Source organism: Nesoenas mayeri, assembly GCF_963082525.1.
Source record: "Nesoenas mayeri genome assembly, chromosome: 6".
Classification (NCBI taxonomy): Eukaryota; Metazoa; Chordata; class Aves; order Columbiformes; family Columbidae; genus Nesoenas; species Nesoenas mayeri.
Window position 1 is genome coordinate 29,086,460 of NC_137545.1, and position 14,433 is coordinate 29,100,892.

General features: G+C 37.3%; 1 protein-coding gene across 1 annotated transcript in view; it reads left to right on the plus strand.

The window, feature by feature from the left end:
- The window catches only part of MAP3K2 (mitogen-activated protein kinase kinase kinase 2), a 51,887-nt gene extending 38,067 nt beyond the window's left edge, over positions 1-13,820 (plus strand). Inside the window, exons 11-17 of the mRNA XM_080346369.1 lie at positions 169-264; positions 3,004-3,210; positions 3,929-4,077; positions 5,435-5,566; positions 6,721-6,850; positions 7,918-8,095; positions 9,846-13,820. Of these exons, the coding sequence (XP_080202495.1) occupies positions 169-264; positions 3,004-3,210; positions 3,929-4,077; positions 5,435-5,566; positions 6,721-6,850; positions 7,918-8,095; positions 9,846-10,071 (1,118 nt within the window). The 3' untranslated portion in view covers positions 10,072-13,820. The remainder of the gene's footprint in view (positions 1-168; positions 265-3,003; positions 3,211-3,928; positions 4,078-5,434; positions 5,567-6,720; positions 6,851-7,917; positions 8,096-9,845) is intronic.
- Positions 13,821-14,433: the final 613 nt, after the last annotated feature.

The following is a 14,433-nucleotide window of genomic DNA, read 5'->3' on the forward strand; positions in this document are numbered from 1 at the left end:
TTAAATTGTGTGATTCGTTGGATGTGCAGCTTTAGTTCTATAATCTTTTATGCTCTGATGCTTCAACTGGAAGCATATCCTCTGATATGTTACCACATGTTTAAATTTGTAATACCAAACTGGTTTTGCCACATTTTAAATTTTTAAATGTATCTTTTTATTTTATAGTAGAGTATGATATCCCAGTATTTGAGAAATTTGGAAAGGGGGGTACCTATCCCCGAAGATACCATATTTCCTATCATCAACAAGACTACAATGATGGTGAGTGTGAATACTGCTGCTTTAGTAATCTGTTTTTCTCTTCTTAGAAGTGAAGAAGAAAATTTAGGTGGTAAAATCTTAATGATGGAAAATATTGAAGAAACTGAAAGCTCAACTTCTTTCCCCAAACTCACTTTCTAAACTTCTGATGATTGAAAGCACTGCTGAATAGTCTTGCCTCTGGTAAAGTCATGGATTACAGAGTTGGTGACTCATGCACAGCTCTAAAAATGTTCTCTATCTTTAGCCATGCACGAGTCATCCAGCGTAAGCTTTTGACCTTTTTGACCCTTTTCTGTCCAGTGAGAGTATGTCAGTGCCTTTGTCCTTTCTTGTTTTGCTTAAGAAAAAAAAAAAAACAACCCATAAACAAAACAAAAAACAACCAAAACCTACCAAACAAAAACCACACAGGTAAAAGACCCACAAACAAACAAACAACAAACAAACCCAAAAAACAAAGACAGTGGTGTTCCTATTGACAGTTCCAGAAATTAAAAGAGTAAATAAAATTGACGAGCAGTATTTTAAACTGAGAATTAACAATTAGCTGGTGGAATCAATTGTTGGAATGCAAGACAGTGCGTGCTGATGTAGTCACAAAACTGATTTGGACAGTAATAACATTAATGTAAATTAAACTAATGTTAAATTTCCAAAGGAAGGAAAGAGGAGCAGCTGAAGGGTTGTCTGACTTGTGTCAAACACTAGTTGAGAAGTGCTAAGAAGAAACTTCTCCAAAGACCAGATAGTTTCCTTTGCAGTATGGAATCAGCACAGCAAGAAACAGAATTCTGTTACAGAAATCACAGAAATACCAAATTCAAGGACTGCACAGCAGCTTCAGTCCAGTCTCTCGCTCCAAGGCGAGATGGAAGAGGCAAAGATTTGTCACACTGACTTAGAAGTTAACTATAAATTGAGTTTAACAGAAGAGATACTAATTTTCTTCAGGTGGCTAACTTCAAAGATAACGTATCTTATCACTTACCTTTCTCTGTCTTCTAAATCACTTTTCCTGCAAATGAAACTAGTAACTATTTACTCCATTTTGACACAGTGTAAAAGGGGTCACTGCCCATATATGACTCTACATTACACACACATCTGTTCTCTCCTTAGTTTTCTTCTTTCAAGCCTTAAGTCTTAATGTCAGACACTTTTGCAAGCCTCATTTTTTTCCCTGGTCTCTTCTCCATTCTTGTAGTGGCCAAAACTCAAGAGAGTTTTCTAGCTGAGGCTTTTCTCATATCCATTTTTTGTTTAACATAGGAAATAACCATGACTTGGTATGTAATAGTCATGTTAATATGTTCCAGAAGGACACTTCGTTTTTTTCACAGTCACCATACTGACTACTGTTCAGTCTGTGGTCTCCTACTGTTCCTATATCCTTTTCCACATGACGGTTAGCCAACCAATTACTTGACATGTTGTGGTTTCTGCATCTGATTTCTCTTTAAATGTGGATATTGCACTTCCTTACTGAATTTAATCTTGTTGATTTCTGAATCCTCTCCAACTTACTAATATTGTGAATTTTGCTTTTTATCCTTAAATGGACTTTAAGCCATACTTTACTTAACGTCATCTGCAATATTTCAGTGTATTTTGTTCTATCCTATATACATTGTCACTTAAAATAGTGTATGGAAGTGAACTGAAAGTAAACTGCTGTTGATGTCCACTCAAATTATCCTCCTCTTTGAGAAGTCACTGAAAACTGCTCTGAATCTTTCTTGGCCATACTCTGCATATTAAGTTGGTCCATGCAACACTTGACTAGTTACCTTATAAGAATGTCCCAATGAAATGGGGAAATTGCATTAGCTACATGTGACAAACTATTTATGGCTGGTTTATCACCTTATTATCTTCTCAGTGGTTTATAAAACTGGTTAATAATTTGTTTGCATATCTTTCTTGGAATGGAAAGTGGCCAGACTAGTATATAAATCTGCATGTACTTTTACAAAAACATTTCAGCTGCCTTCTTAAGTCCCCTGGGAACTTGTACTGCAGTGTAATACCTAATGAATTAGACTCCTTCAGCTGTTTTTACGAGTTCTCTAGGATGAAACTTCATCAAGCTATGCTGACTTAAATGTTCATGTTATCTGAATATATTAACGTGAATCGTGTTAATCATCTGGTTGTAATTAAACTTTTTGAAGATCAATGCCATCTTTATTCTAATGTTGTAGCTATCTCTGAATTATGCATTATTTGTGATTTTTTTTTTATTTTTAACACTTTTTGTGGTCTTCTGTTGATTCCATACGTAGGTCTTTCTTTGCATTCAAATATTATTAGTTTATAGGATGAAGATACATTCCAGTGGTGCCCAGGCTGGTAAACATATCTCTCATCCTATTTATGAGAAATCTGTTATTTGCACGTTAGTAGAGCAATAAAAGTAGAGGGAGGGTATTTTCCTTCCTTATCTCACAGCCCTCCAGGTTTTTGAAGTATGTTGGTTACATTTCTGAATAGTTCCAGAATTCAGTCCCAATTTTGGTCACTTAAATGTAAACCAGTTTTGGATTTGGTCTAATTCTTACATACATCTGTGATGAACATTTTCTTCTTGTTGGAAAGTTCAACCAGTGAGTTTCATCTTCCACACTGTGGAAGATTTAAACTAAATTCCATGAAGTTCATAAAATAATTGGCATGCACACATTGCATAGCACTACTATTTCCTAGTGTAACATGAGTGTTGTTTGTGCATCACTGAAGGTCGTAAAACTTTTCCAAGAGCCAGAAGGACTCAGGGGAACAGTTTCCGATCACCAGTTAGTTTCAGTCCCACCGATCACTCACTGAGCACCAGTAGTGGAAGCAGCGTCTTCACGCCGGAATACGAAGAAAACCGAATGAGGAGGAGGGGAAGTGACATTGACAATCCTACCTTGTCAGTCATGGACATCAGCCCACCCAGTCGCTGTAAGTGAAGCCACTTACCTTTCAAACACATCCTGTCAAAACTAAGCATCATCAAAGTACATGCAATTGAATAATATGTTTTTATCTCTCTGGTAGGAAAACATCAAGGCTGTACACTCAGCAGTTTTCTCATTGCTTACTGTGCCTACGTTGATGTAGATTTTCACATGGAATTTACATCTGTGATAACAAAACAATGTAAAATATTTTTGATGATTTGTTAGACTCTCAAGGGCCTGAGAAGGGTTATGTAGGTTGCAGTTACTATTTATTTTTGCAGATGTTGGTCAAGTTTTACGATAACTTGTAGGCCTTAAGTGGTACTGTTTTATATCTGTTGTGCCATTTCAGGAGCAAATATACTTCTGATGACTTTGGTTGCCGGTACATTTTAATCATGCCTTGATTATTTAAAAAAAAATAATACTAAGTTCGTTTAACATGCATTGTCTGTTTTTCAGATTAGCTATTACTAGTTGCTTTAAGTATGTGTGTCTCTACCAGAAATTATTTTGTGAATAAATATAAGTAGCTCATGTTTTCCATCTTACAGGAAGTTTTATTGATCATTGTAACTTATATGGGGAGGTTTAGGACGCACAGTCTCTGTTGTTGAAAAACGTAGTCTTTTAAAAAATTATTTTCTGTGTATTCCAGTTTTTCTCGATCAGCTGAATAACAAGCTCATTTGAAAACCAAAACATACTTATATTTTCAGCACCACGAGCTCCAACCAACTGGAGACTTGGTAAACTGCTGGGTCAAGGTGCATTTGGCAGAGTGTATCTGTGTTATGATGCTGATACCGGAAGAGAACTGGCTGTTAAACAAGTTCAGTTTGATCCTGATAGTCCAGAAACCAGCAAGGTAAGTGATGCCAAAGAGAGAGCTCGTAAAGGGCTCCTGCTGAAGTGCTGTGTTCCAGGCTAGACTGGGGTTCCCTTCCTTGAACAGGATGATGTTGTAAAAGATATTGTGGCTTCATGTCCTTGTTAGGAATCTTGTTTTGTTAATACCTCGGAGAATTAGTTTGGTTACCTGACTTTAGTGTTATATCCCATTTTTTAATTTTCAGACTTAATCTGGTGCAGTCTCAGCCTCTAAAATTAAATGATCCTTTATGAAGTGTGCTCTGAAATGGATAATTATTTACATTTAAACTAGTATAGGAATTAGAACAAGTTCCATTTATAAACAGAAAAATCTATACTATTAATAATTTAAGTGTTCCTGAAAAGAAATTCTTGATGATATTTTGTTTGCGTATGAAGACAGTTCGAGATTCTTGTCTTTTTTTTTTTTACCTTTTTTTAAAAAACATAACAAAAAGATACAACCAAGGAACCAACAAGCCCAAACAAACAAAAACACCAAACAAACAAACCCACAACATTTTGAACATCAGGGCTAGCTACTATTCCTGTGTTTCTCTCTGAAGAGCAAGTGTTTCATTGTCAGTTTATTCTCTCTCCAAAGCTGAACTCGCCCTTCTGTATATACTGGACGCTTGAGGAGACAAACTATTTAAGAGTAGCACTGATCTTCCATTTATTTTTTTTCCCAAACTATACTTGCTGCTTTTTACAGGGTGGAAAAAGAATCATTTTTCCTGCATTAGGACTGTGTTCTGCACTGTGGGGAGCAAGGCTGGGGAGACCAAGGGTGTAATTGTGATTGCGAATTGAGTGGCTGCCAGTTACAGTTGCTGCTACTAGTGATGTAAGGTCAAGGAAAAAGCCAAGAATCATTTGTGCTGTAGAATTCTAGTGTAGTTGTTGCTGCTTCTTGAAAACGTAACAAAACAACTTAATATGCTTTGAAAATGTTAATTTTAAAATACTGTAATGTCTCCTGTAGCAACAGCCTTGTGACCTCACTTGCCAATGTGTGCCTCTCAGCATCCAAAAAATCTGTTTTCCCTCTAACCTCAGGAGTATAAGGGCATCAGTAATAGATTGTGATGGATAAAATGTAAGTTTTGGCAAAAGACTTCTTGGTGAAATTTGAAATCCAGAGAAACAATGAAATAACAGCAAACTCATTGCAAAGTCAATTTTTTAGAAAAGCCGTGCTGATATTTTCCTGTTAGAAAAAGTGAGCTTTACATAAGATTCAAGAGTATTTTGTTACCCAGTTTACATGTCCCTTTAGTGTGTGCATCCAAAACTTTATTATTACTGCATCAAGCATGCTACTACATTGTGTCTGGTTTTTTGCCTTGTAGGAAGTAAATGCACTTGAATGTGAGATTCAGTTGCTGAAAAATCTGCTGCATGAAAGAATTGTTCAGTATTATGGCTTCTTGAGAGACTCACCAGAAAGAACACTTTCTATATTCATGGAATACATGCCTGGGGTAAGCAAGAGAGCCGTTCCACTTCAGGCATTGTTTCTACACAATGTGATGAGCACCTGAGTAGGCAGCGTTTGCAGAAGTGCACACAGATATTAATGGCTTGTCCAGGTTGAAAACAGTAGCCAAAGATGGCTGCTGGCACGTGCTTACAGTAGCCCATCTTCTCCATTATTTGTTTATGTTTTCAAAATCACAATATCTTGTACAAAAGTCCTTTGCGTTTCATGTTTGCATAAGAAGTGCTTGGCAGTGCCTTTGAAAAGATAGTATTAGCCTTAGAAAACTCTTGAATCTCCCTGGTTTTGTTTTCTTTTGTTTTTCTGTGGTCCAGCTTGTGCTGTTGTGTAATCACCATCTCAAGTGCTAAATTATTTTGGAAAAACAAAAAGTAGCTAAGATGGGCATGGGAATAAGTGTCCAAGCACTAAGATTATTTTCTGTGTGGCATTTAGGTACATGCTGAACTGTCTTTCTACTGTTTTGATAAGAAATATTATAAGGTCAGAAAACTGTAGATTTTAATTTTCTTACCAAGTGGGGTGGCTGCAGGGAGTGCTGCTGGAATTTTTGTGAGATTTGGAGGACAGTGTCACAGAAGTAATCTTAGCAGTTTGTAACTGTGTGACAAAGTCAGCTTATGCAGAAATAGTTAGAAAACCATGAATTTTTGATTTAATGTAATTTTAAGCCAAGACTTACCTACTAATTTTTACATAAAGCACCATCCTCCCACATGTGGTGGTTTTTTTTCTTGACAACCTTTATTTTTTCCAGAGTATAAACTAACCAGGATAAATGGCATGTGTTTTGTCCAACTTAAGTATCACCATTTAACCATCAAAAGAGTTGAGAGTGGTGTTTGAGTAAAAATACTGCTGTTCTTTTTCTGTACGTCACACTGAAACTATTCAGCTGCTTGACAGTTTTAAAGTCAATAGCTTAACATTTCAGTATATGACTTCTCTCTGAAGCCTCTTTTTTTTTTGACAAAGTTCCTATTTTTCTCAGTGGAGGTAAAACTACACCTGTGCTTTTACATTGATCTAGAGAAGTATTGAAACTTCAAATGTCTACATTTCAGGCATAAATTTCATTGAAGTTCAACTTGTGATTATAGAAACGTTACAGTGTTTTATACTCCTTGTTTTCCATAGGGTTCCATCAAAGACCAACTGAAATCATACGGAGCACTCACAGAGAATGTGACTCGTAAATACACACGGCAGATTTTGGAAGGAGTTCACTATTTGCACAGTAATATGATTGTCCATCGAGACATTAAGGGTAATTATAAGTTCCGTGCACCATTCAGTGCTCTTAACTACAGATTATTATCTAGTCTTGTGTGAAATGCTGAAATGTAATTAAGTTTGAAATGCCAAAATACTGGCTTAAAATCAGTGAGATTGCTTTCCATAATTGATTCTTGTCACTGTTGTAACCTGAGGTAGAAAAAAGAAGCATCTTTTTGATGTTCTAGCAGACTTCTGAAAATGTTTCTGTAGTCTCTGTCTGCAAAACAATCATGATACATTTATTTCTGATGTAATTTTAGTATTAATAATTTTGAATATATCGAAGGATGATGTCATTACAGATAAATACAATATGCTGAGGAAAGCATCATTACTCTGAAGTTTGGTTTTATGGAGTTTTGTTTCATCAGTTATATAATTGCCCAGCACTTCACTGATACAAGGAATGACTGGCAGAGGTGACCAAATGACTCAGTTTTCTTCCATTTTACTGCCAGGAAACCTGAGGAAACAGCCCTGTTTATGTTTTGCAGATAGATATAGGTGACTTGCAAGTGCTCTGTAAGTAAGTTACAAATATGTGGGAAGATGGTGATGAGCAAAATAGATGTGGTGAACACAATGCTGTGGTATTTCTGAAAACTTTTACAATTTTCCTTTTGCTTTGTATCAGTAGGATTTTCTTGCAAAAAATGTTGAGATGTCAGAGTCAATTTGTACATGCTTGTGCAGATAAGTTTTTTAAACAAATCTGTAACAGTTTGAGGTTGTGCTTTAATATAGTTGTGGGGAAACTTCTCTCCCATGTATTTTTATTTCCCATGTACAGTACATGCCTTATTTTGTCAGGAAGGCTTTACAAAGTGACTAGCGCTACCTGGAAAAGGCTGCGCATGCAAACCAGTGTGTACAATTCATTATTTTCTGAACCCTGGAAAAGGGTCATAGGAATGAGCAGAGAAAGTAAATTCTCTGGCTCGAAATCCTAGGCTGATCTTGCATTGTATTAATCAGTCCAAACTTTTGTTACCATTTTCCACACCAAAATGTCAATGGGCCTTTCACGAATGTAACGCTGTGTTTCTTTCTTTCCAGGAGCAAACATTCTGCGAGACTCAGCAGGCAACGTGAAGCTTGGTGACTTTGGTGCCAGCAAACGACTGCAGACGATCTGTCTCTCTGGTACCGGAATGAAATCTGTCACAGGAACCCCATACTGGATGAGTCCAGAAGTTATTAGTGGAGAGGGGTATGGCAGAAAAGCAGATATCTGGTATGTTAAAGAACTCCTCTACTGAAAGGTGTCATTTCAGAATGGGCTGGTTTTCAACAGAGCGTAGGTGTTCATTATCTGAAGTTGGAGTGTTTCATTCTGGGGTTTAAGCCAAAGAAGGTGGTGGCTGTGAGCACTGACAGTCATATTTGGAAAGTTTAAAACTGCAATATGGGAACGTTTCATTTGACAGCTCCTCAGCCCATCGATTTAGGCATCATAAGAGAATCCTTTGAACCAACCTTGCATGAAGTCAGGATTACCAGACTGTTTGTAAATCATGGAGAGGTACTGGGTGAAAGCAACATGTCAAACTTTGAAGCATCAGTTACGTCACTGTTCTGTAATGAAACTTTAGCACTACAATACCTTTGATGGAAGGCAGAAAATGAAATGGTAGTCCTTGAAAAAGTGAGCACATGAGAATGAATTAGCCAGATTAAAATGGGAGGTATCAAAAATTATTTTAAGTTGTTACTAAATATTTTAAAATTAAGAGGGAAAGGTAAATTTCCAAAAGGAATGTGATCCAGTGTGTAATGTGACATAGCTCCAGCTCAAAGGACAGATGACTTTAGCGATTAGACTCCTTGCACTGCAGGTAATCTATGAACACACAGAATCGTGGGTTAGCAACAGTGGATATGCAGGAGTAGAAACGCTTCATGTGTTTAAAAAGTAACCACATTATATCCAAATAATGGCAATATTTTTAATGTCAGGGAAATTAATTTAGCCTGTTTTAGATTACTTAGTAATTTTTCTGCTATACTTGAATAATAGAACAGCCTTATAGACTTCAGGTAGTTGACTTGTTCAACTTTGAAGGCTATGTATTGAGGTCAATACATATTTTGATGGAGAAAACTGGTTAAAACTAAGAAAAAATACTGAAGTTGGACTGTCATTCAGTAAATCCTTATTGTATAAAGAAACATACCTCTATCTAACCATAAAACTTCTTTCAAGTATCTCGAGAAACTGTAAAACTTCCTGAAAATTGTGAAATTATTCCAGCCTATCCATTTTGCAGTATCGTTTTCTTCTTACTGGAAGAGGCTGATCTCGCAGGACTCATGGAATGAAGTTTTTCTAGCCATATGTGTGGCCTTTGGCCGTCCAAATTCTTTAAACATAGGCTGTGTATTCAAAGATTGTTTAGGATCTTAACATTTTGTTTGGCAATCTATTTTCCTCTTTTAGTTAAGAACACTAAAAATACCACTGAAGCGTGGTTTTAAACTTATCAACTTCCATGTTTGAACATTATTCATCGGTGATAACTTGTGCGTTTCTAATGAATTAGCAGAATACTTGGTGTACTCTTACTCCAAAGCATTCCTCTTGCTTTGCATTTCTCTTTGGCCTTCATGAGCAAGAAGGTTTTCAGTTGCATTCAAATCCTGCAGGTCTCCGAAGAGCCAGGGACAAGGGTCATGCAGCACAGTCCCTGTGTCAACCCACTGGGTGCTGCACAGGGCAGGGACACAGCGCAGCTGGTACCGCCCAGATAAACACTCCAGTATTGCAGTAAAGTGAAGGTGTAGGCAGGGCTTGTGTAACTTTGAGTTAAAGTGTATAGCTGTACGTGCAGTTTTTTTAAACACCTGTTTTCCACTGAAGTCGCTCTGTAGAGTTAAGTGGATTGGTACGTATTTGTAGTGTTTTAGTAGCTCTTTGCTGTTTCTTGTATTCCTAGAAGGGCACGACTCTGTTGTAACCTGCTGTTTCACTTCTGCCTCTGTTTCAGGAGCGTAGGTTGTACAGTGGTAGAAATGCTCACAGAGAAGCCCCCGTGGGCAGAGTTCGAAGCAATGGCTGCCATCTTTAAAATTGCCACTCAGCCAACCAACCCCCAGCTGCCACCTCACGTCTCCGACCATGCTCGGGATTTCTTGAAACGGATTTTTATCGAGGCCAAGCTGCGACCATTTGCAGATGAACTGCTAAGACACACGTTTGCACACTATCACTGACAGCCTGCCTCAACTCAGCTTGCATCTACTGCATTTATTTTCTATTTGACTGCACTTTTATTTTTTATTTTTTATGAAAAAAGGAGAAAAAAGACAAGAGAGAATATTCTCTTGAATCTTTGTTTCACTTAGATTGTAAACAGTCTAAAATTTTGTATCTAAAATGAGAATCTTCTCTCCCCCACTCCCACCAGGACTAGAACTTTTTGTTTCTATAATGTACTGATGTGGTTCATGTAGATAAAGCACTTTAGTACATATTTGTTCCTTATTTAAAGGGGAAAAAAAAAAAGACAAATGCTTGGACAGTCAGGAACTGTGTGACTTTTTCTGACACCGCTGACTGACTCAGGGTGCAGGGAAAAATAGACATGCAGCTAAAGGACAAGAAGGTTACTTCTCTGTGATTGTTCTTTATATTGTAGGTACTTGCGGCAGAGAGTTCTAAGTTCTTATTATATTTTAACGTTTTAATTGGTTTCTGGATTTTACAGTTTAATCTGGAACACGTGAGTCTGAGAGTTAATGATAAGAGAGCTGGAAGAACTTGGAACTCTTTGTACAGCAGCGTGTCTAACCGGTACTTCTATGTGACCAAAAGAAATAACAAAAAAAAAAAGAACTCAACACTGATGTACTTGTTAGAGGTTTTGGTGTAGATCTATCATGTTATCTTAATAAGAAAACAGTTACAGGTAAGCAGATTATGGACCCAGACTCCTAGAAAGTACTATACTGCAAGGGAAAGACTTCCATAATAGACAAGGGTCAGCTGTGGGATGTAAATAGTGAGGAGAAAGCCTCCTGCTGTATCTGCCAAAGAGAACCTCTGCTGCATAAGCTCGGAGGGAGACGGTTATCTTAGATAAGTAAAAATAGTGACATTGGGAGTCAGTTCTCCTCCACAATCCCATGAATGGCTGGGGAGGGAAGAGGAGTGACTAATCCTCGTGCAGTATATGAGTTACTTGATTCAGAATGAGCTGTAAGAAATAATGTTTTCAAAGCTGTCGAGAGGCGCTGGGATGGAATGTATGTCAACATCAAGTGCCTGAATAATATAAACTCTTCCTATTATGCACTGAAAATATTGTTTTAGTAACACAATTTGGTCATCTAGGATGTGTTGAAAATTCCTGAAGTACAGTTAAATATCTTTTAACACCAGGAATAAGTCACTGAGAAAGATAAGACTGCAGTTATATTTTTAATAAAGTAGCGATGATGAATCCACATGAACAAGGAGGCACAGCACAAAAGATTGTATGAATAACAGGCAAAAAGCGCAAAGAGACCCAACAAATAAATAACATGAGTGTGATTACTCCAGACTGATAATCCTGATGATTGGTGTTTGTCAGATTTCCAACTGTCATAAAAAGTGTGTTAATCACTTTTTCAATTTCTTAAAGGGTATAATAAAAGAACAAAGGTAAAACTCTGAAATAGTGCTTCTCGGTCGAGAAGCCCAGGTACTGATCAGGTGTAGTGAATAAACTGACTTTTCACAACAGAAAAGTCAAACTATCATATTTTTGTAGAAGAACACGACATAAATAATTTAAAAGGGCATTTGGAAATAAACTATTGGACTACGGAACTGTAGTAACGTATATTATTTTGGATGATTCATTGCTTGCTTTGTTGTTTTGTGGAGGCAGAGCGGGCTGGTACTGTGAGTCGTGTCCGCTCTGACAGGGCTCTGCCTGTTTTGCATCTTTAGAGGACTATCAGAATCATGAAGTGCATGGAGGTAGAACAGTAAGCTTACCCATTCCCCTGGTAGTTCACTCATGAGATTTCTGAATTTGTGCTGCTAACTTGCAAATTTTGTACCAGAGCATAAGCAGGAGTATGGATCTGTCCTAATCACTTTACCTGTAGTGGAGTCAGAATGATTTTTTTTTGGGGGGTGGAGGTGCATCTCTCCTTAAGACTGAGAGTGATGGCTTCTTTGATTTATGTGAGTATTTCACCCAGCCTATACTTTTCTCAGTCAGGGTAGCAACTGTGCAGCGTTTCCTGGGCATGGGAAGAACTAATCAGAGTAGGGAAGGGTCAGAAGGCTGCAACAAAAGTCACCTTGGACTGACTTGGGTTTTTCTATGTCTCTGCCACTAGACTGAAGCTTAGGAACGCAGCCTTTGAGAAGAATTGGTATGTACTCTGCTGTAAAGGACCTTTGCTTTATAAACAAAATGTAGTGACAGCAGGGATGGGAAGCTTAATGTAGAGCCTAATAGTTTATTTAGGTAATTTAAAGATCATATAGCTTAAATGACTGATTTCAAACAGTTTAAGAAGGTGCCAAAACCAAGGTGAAAGTGAGTATAAAACTCAGTAGTGGACAGTGATAACCTGAAAAGGTAAGGAAACCTTATATTACCAAAAGAGGACATTAAAGGGAAGATGTAACCAGGTTTATCTGTAGTGTTCATAACATTTAAATATATTATTCTAAAAAGAAACTGCACTTCTCTGAAGCTTGAAAATATTTGGAATCTAGTTTTCTTATAATGTGTCCTTTTTGTGAGACAATGCTGGCTCATGTATATTGCAATATCACTTCCTCATTGTGATTTTTAATTACTGAATAATTGCTTTTGCTGCTTTTGTGCCTTTTCGAAAAAACGGCATTTAGTCATGACAACGGTAAGCATTTGCGTGCCAGGAAAAACGGAATTTGCAGAACACATTTTCCTTAATTTCTTTGACATATCAGAAGGCTGCCAATGTAAAGATGGTACTTCTTAAAATTCAGATGAATTTGCCAGTTCAAATGATTCTAGTAAAGCTGTATTAATTTAACAAAGATTAGGCTTGAGCTGGTTTTTTTAGGGTTTTTTTTCACCCTATGGAGAGTTTTTGTACTGACATAAGCAACTTACAAAAAATTAGATGATTATTAACATAAATGTTTTGAGCTAGAAATAAATATGAAGGATATAGCTAGAAATAAATATGAAGGTAAATCAGACTTTAACCAAAAGGTTAGATCATGTTTATCCCATGTAGGATAATGTAGTAGAACAAGTTGCATTACGTAATTAGTACCTCTGTACACAGGGGCTGTAAAACACTCAGTTGACTTCTGGCATAATAATGAGCAAACCTTATTTCGTGGAATCGCATGTTTAAAGCTCTGTTGGAGGAGGGTTGCGGAGCCAAGCTCCCTGCTCGCAGCTTCTTGTCTTTTACTAACAAAGGCAGCAGTAGTTTAGAATCATGAATTATCCTTAATTGTCGAATCCAGTGATTCGAAATGGGCAGTTAAAAAAAAACCCAAACAAAAAAACCCACACAACCAACTGCTGCAGAATTGTTTTGCTTTTCTGTAAATGCCACAGTGCAGCTGTGCTCCTGAAAAATAACGATCACCGTTCACAGTGAGTATGCATATTTTCAAAGGCCTTATCTGCTAATGCATTCATCACTCTGTCGCACGTATTAAGTAACAAAAGCTACTTCTGTAGCATGGTTTTAATGGTGTAAGTAACAGTCCTGTCAGAGCATGACTGAAAGTTTCAGTTGTGTTAGAGCAAGTTGTTTAATTTGGGTCATGGGACTACCCATGCAAGGACTTTAAAAAGTATTAATCTAAAAACTGCGAAGTTAAATCTACATAGACCTTTTTTTTTTTTCTTGACAGTTTAAATAGTCTTAAAATTTTAACTTGATTTGCAATTTGATTTTGGTATAACAAAATGAAAAGGTTTTCTTTGTAGCTCGTGCCTTTTATCTGTATGCCTTAATTTTGTTCATATTTGAACACCATATTGAAATATGTCATACAATTCCATGTCACCAAAACGGTCTTAAGAGTAGGAGATTTTTCAAAGTGCCCAAACCAGAATTCACCTAACCGCATTGAAAAGTGTACTTTTGTTATAATCTGGTGCAGAGATTTAAATTGAGAATTTTAAGAAGCGATCTTTTGGACCACTTCTTGAGGGCTCCCTGTGCTAACACTGGCTTTGTGTTTGCGGTTTGGGGATGGTATGCTGATGTGCATACCAGAAAAAGGACTTTTCTGCACACTCAGAAATCCTATTAGAGTCGAGATGCAGCTCTGGGTACCGCACTCCGGGTTTCTGCAGAGACGGCAGCAGAGTTCTTAATGGACTCCAAGTCAGAGTCATACATTTGTGAGCATGGCTCTGCATTAAAAGCTGTTTACTCACAGTACACAGGAGTTATGATGTGTCTAAGGAAATCAACAGATTTCTCAGTGAAATTGTGCCCATTCAATTCTTTCCTGTGCCTTTTGGATACTCCTGATCCTACCGTTGTCTTGACTGAAGGCCTCACAGCGCCTGTAGGCACAGTGCAGAGCAGCAAGTCATTCCTTGGGACAGCACAGAG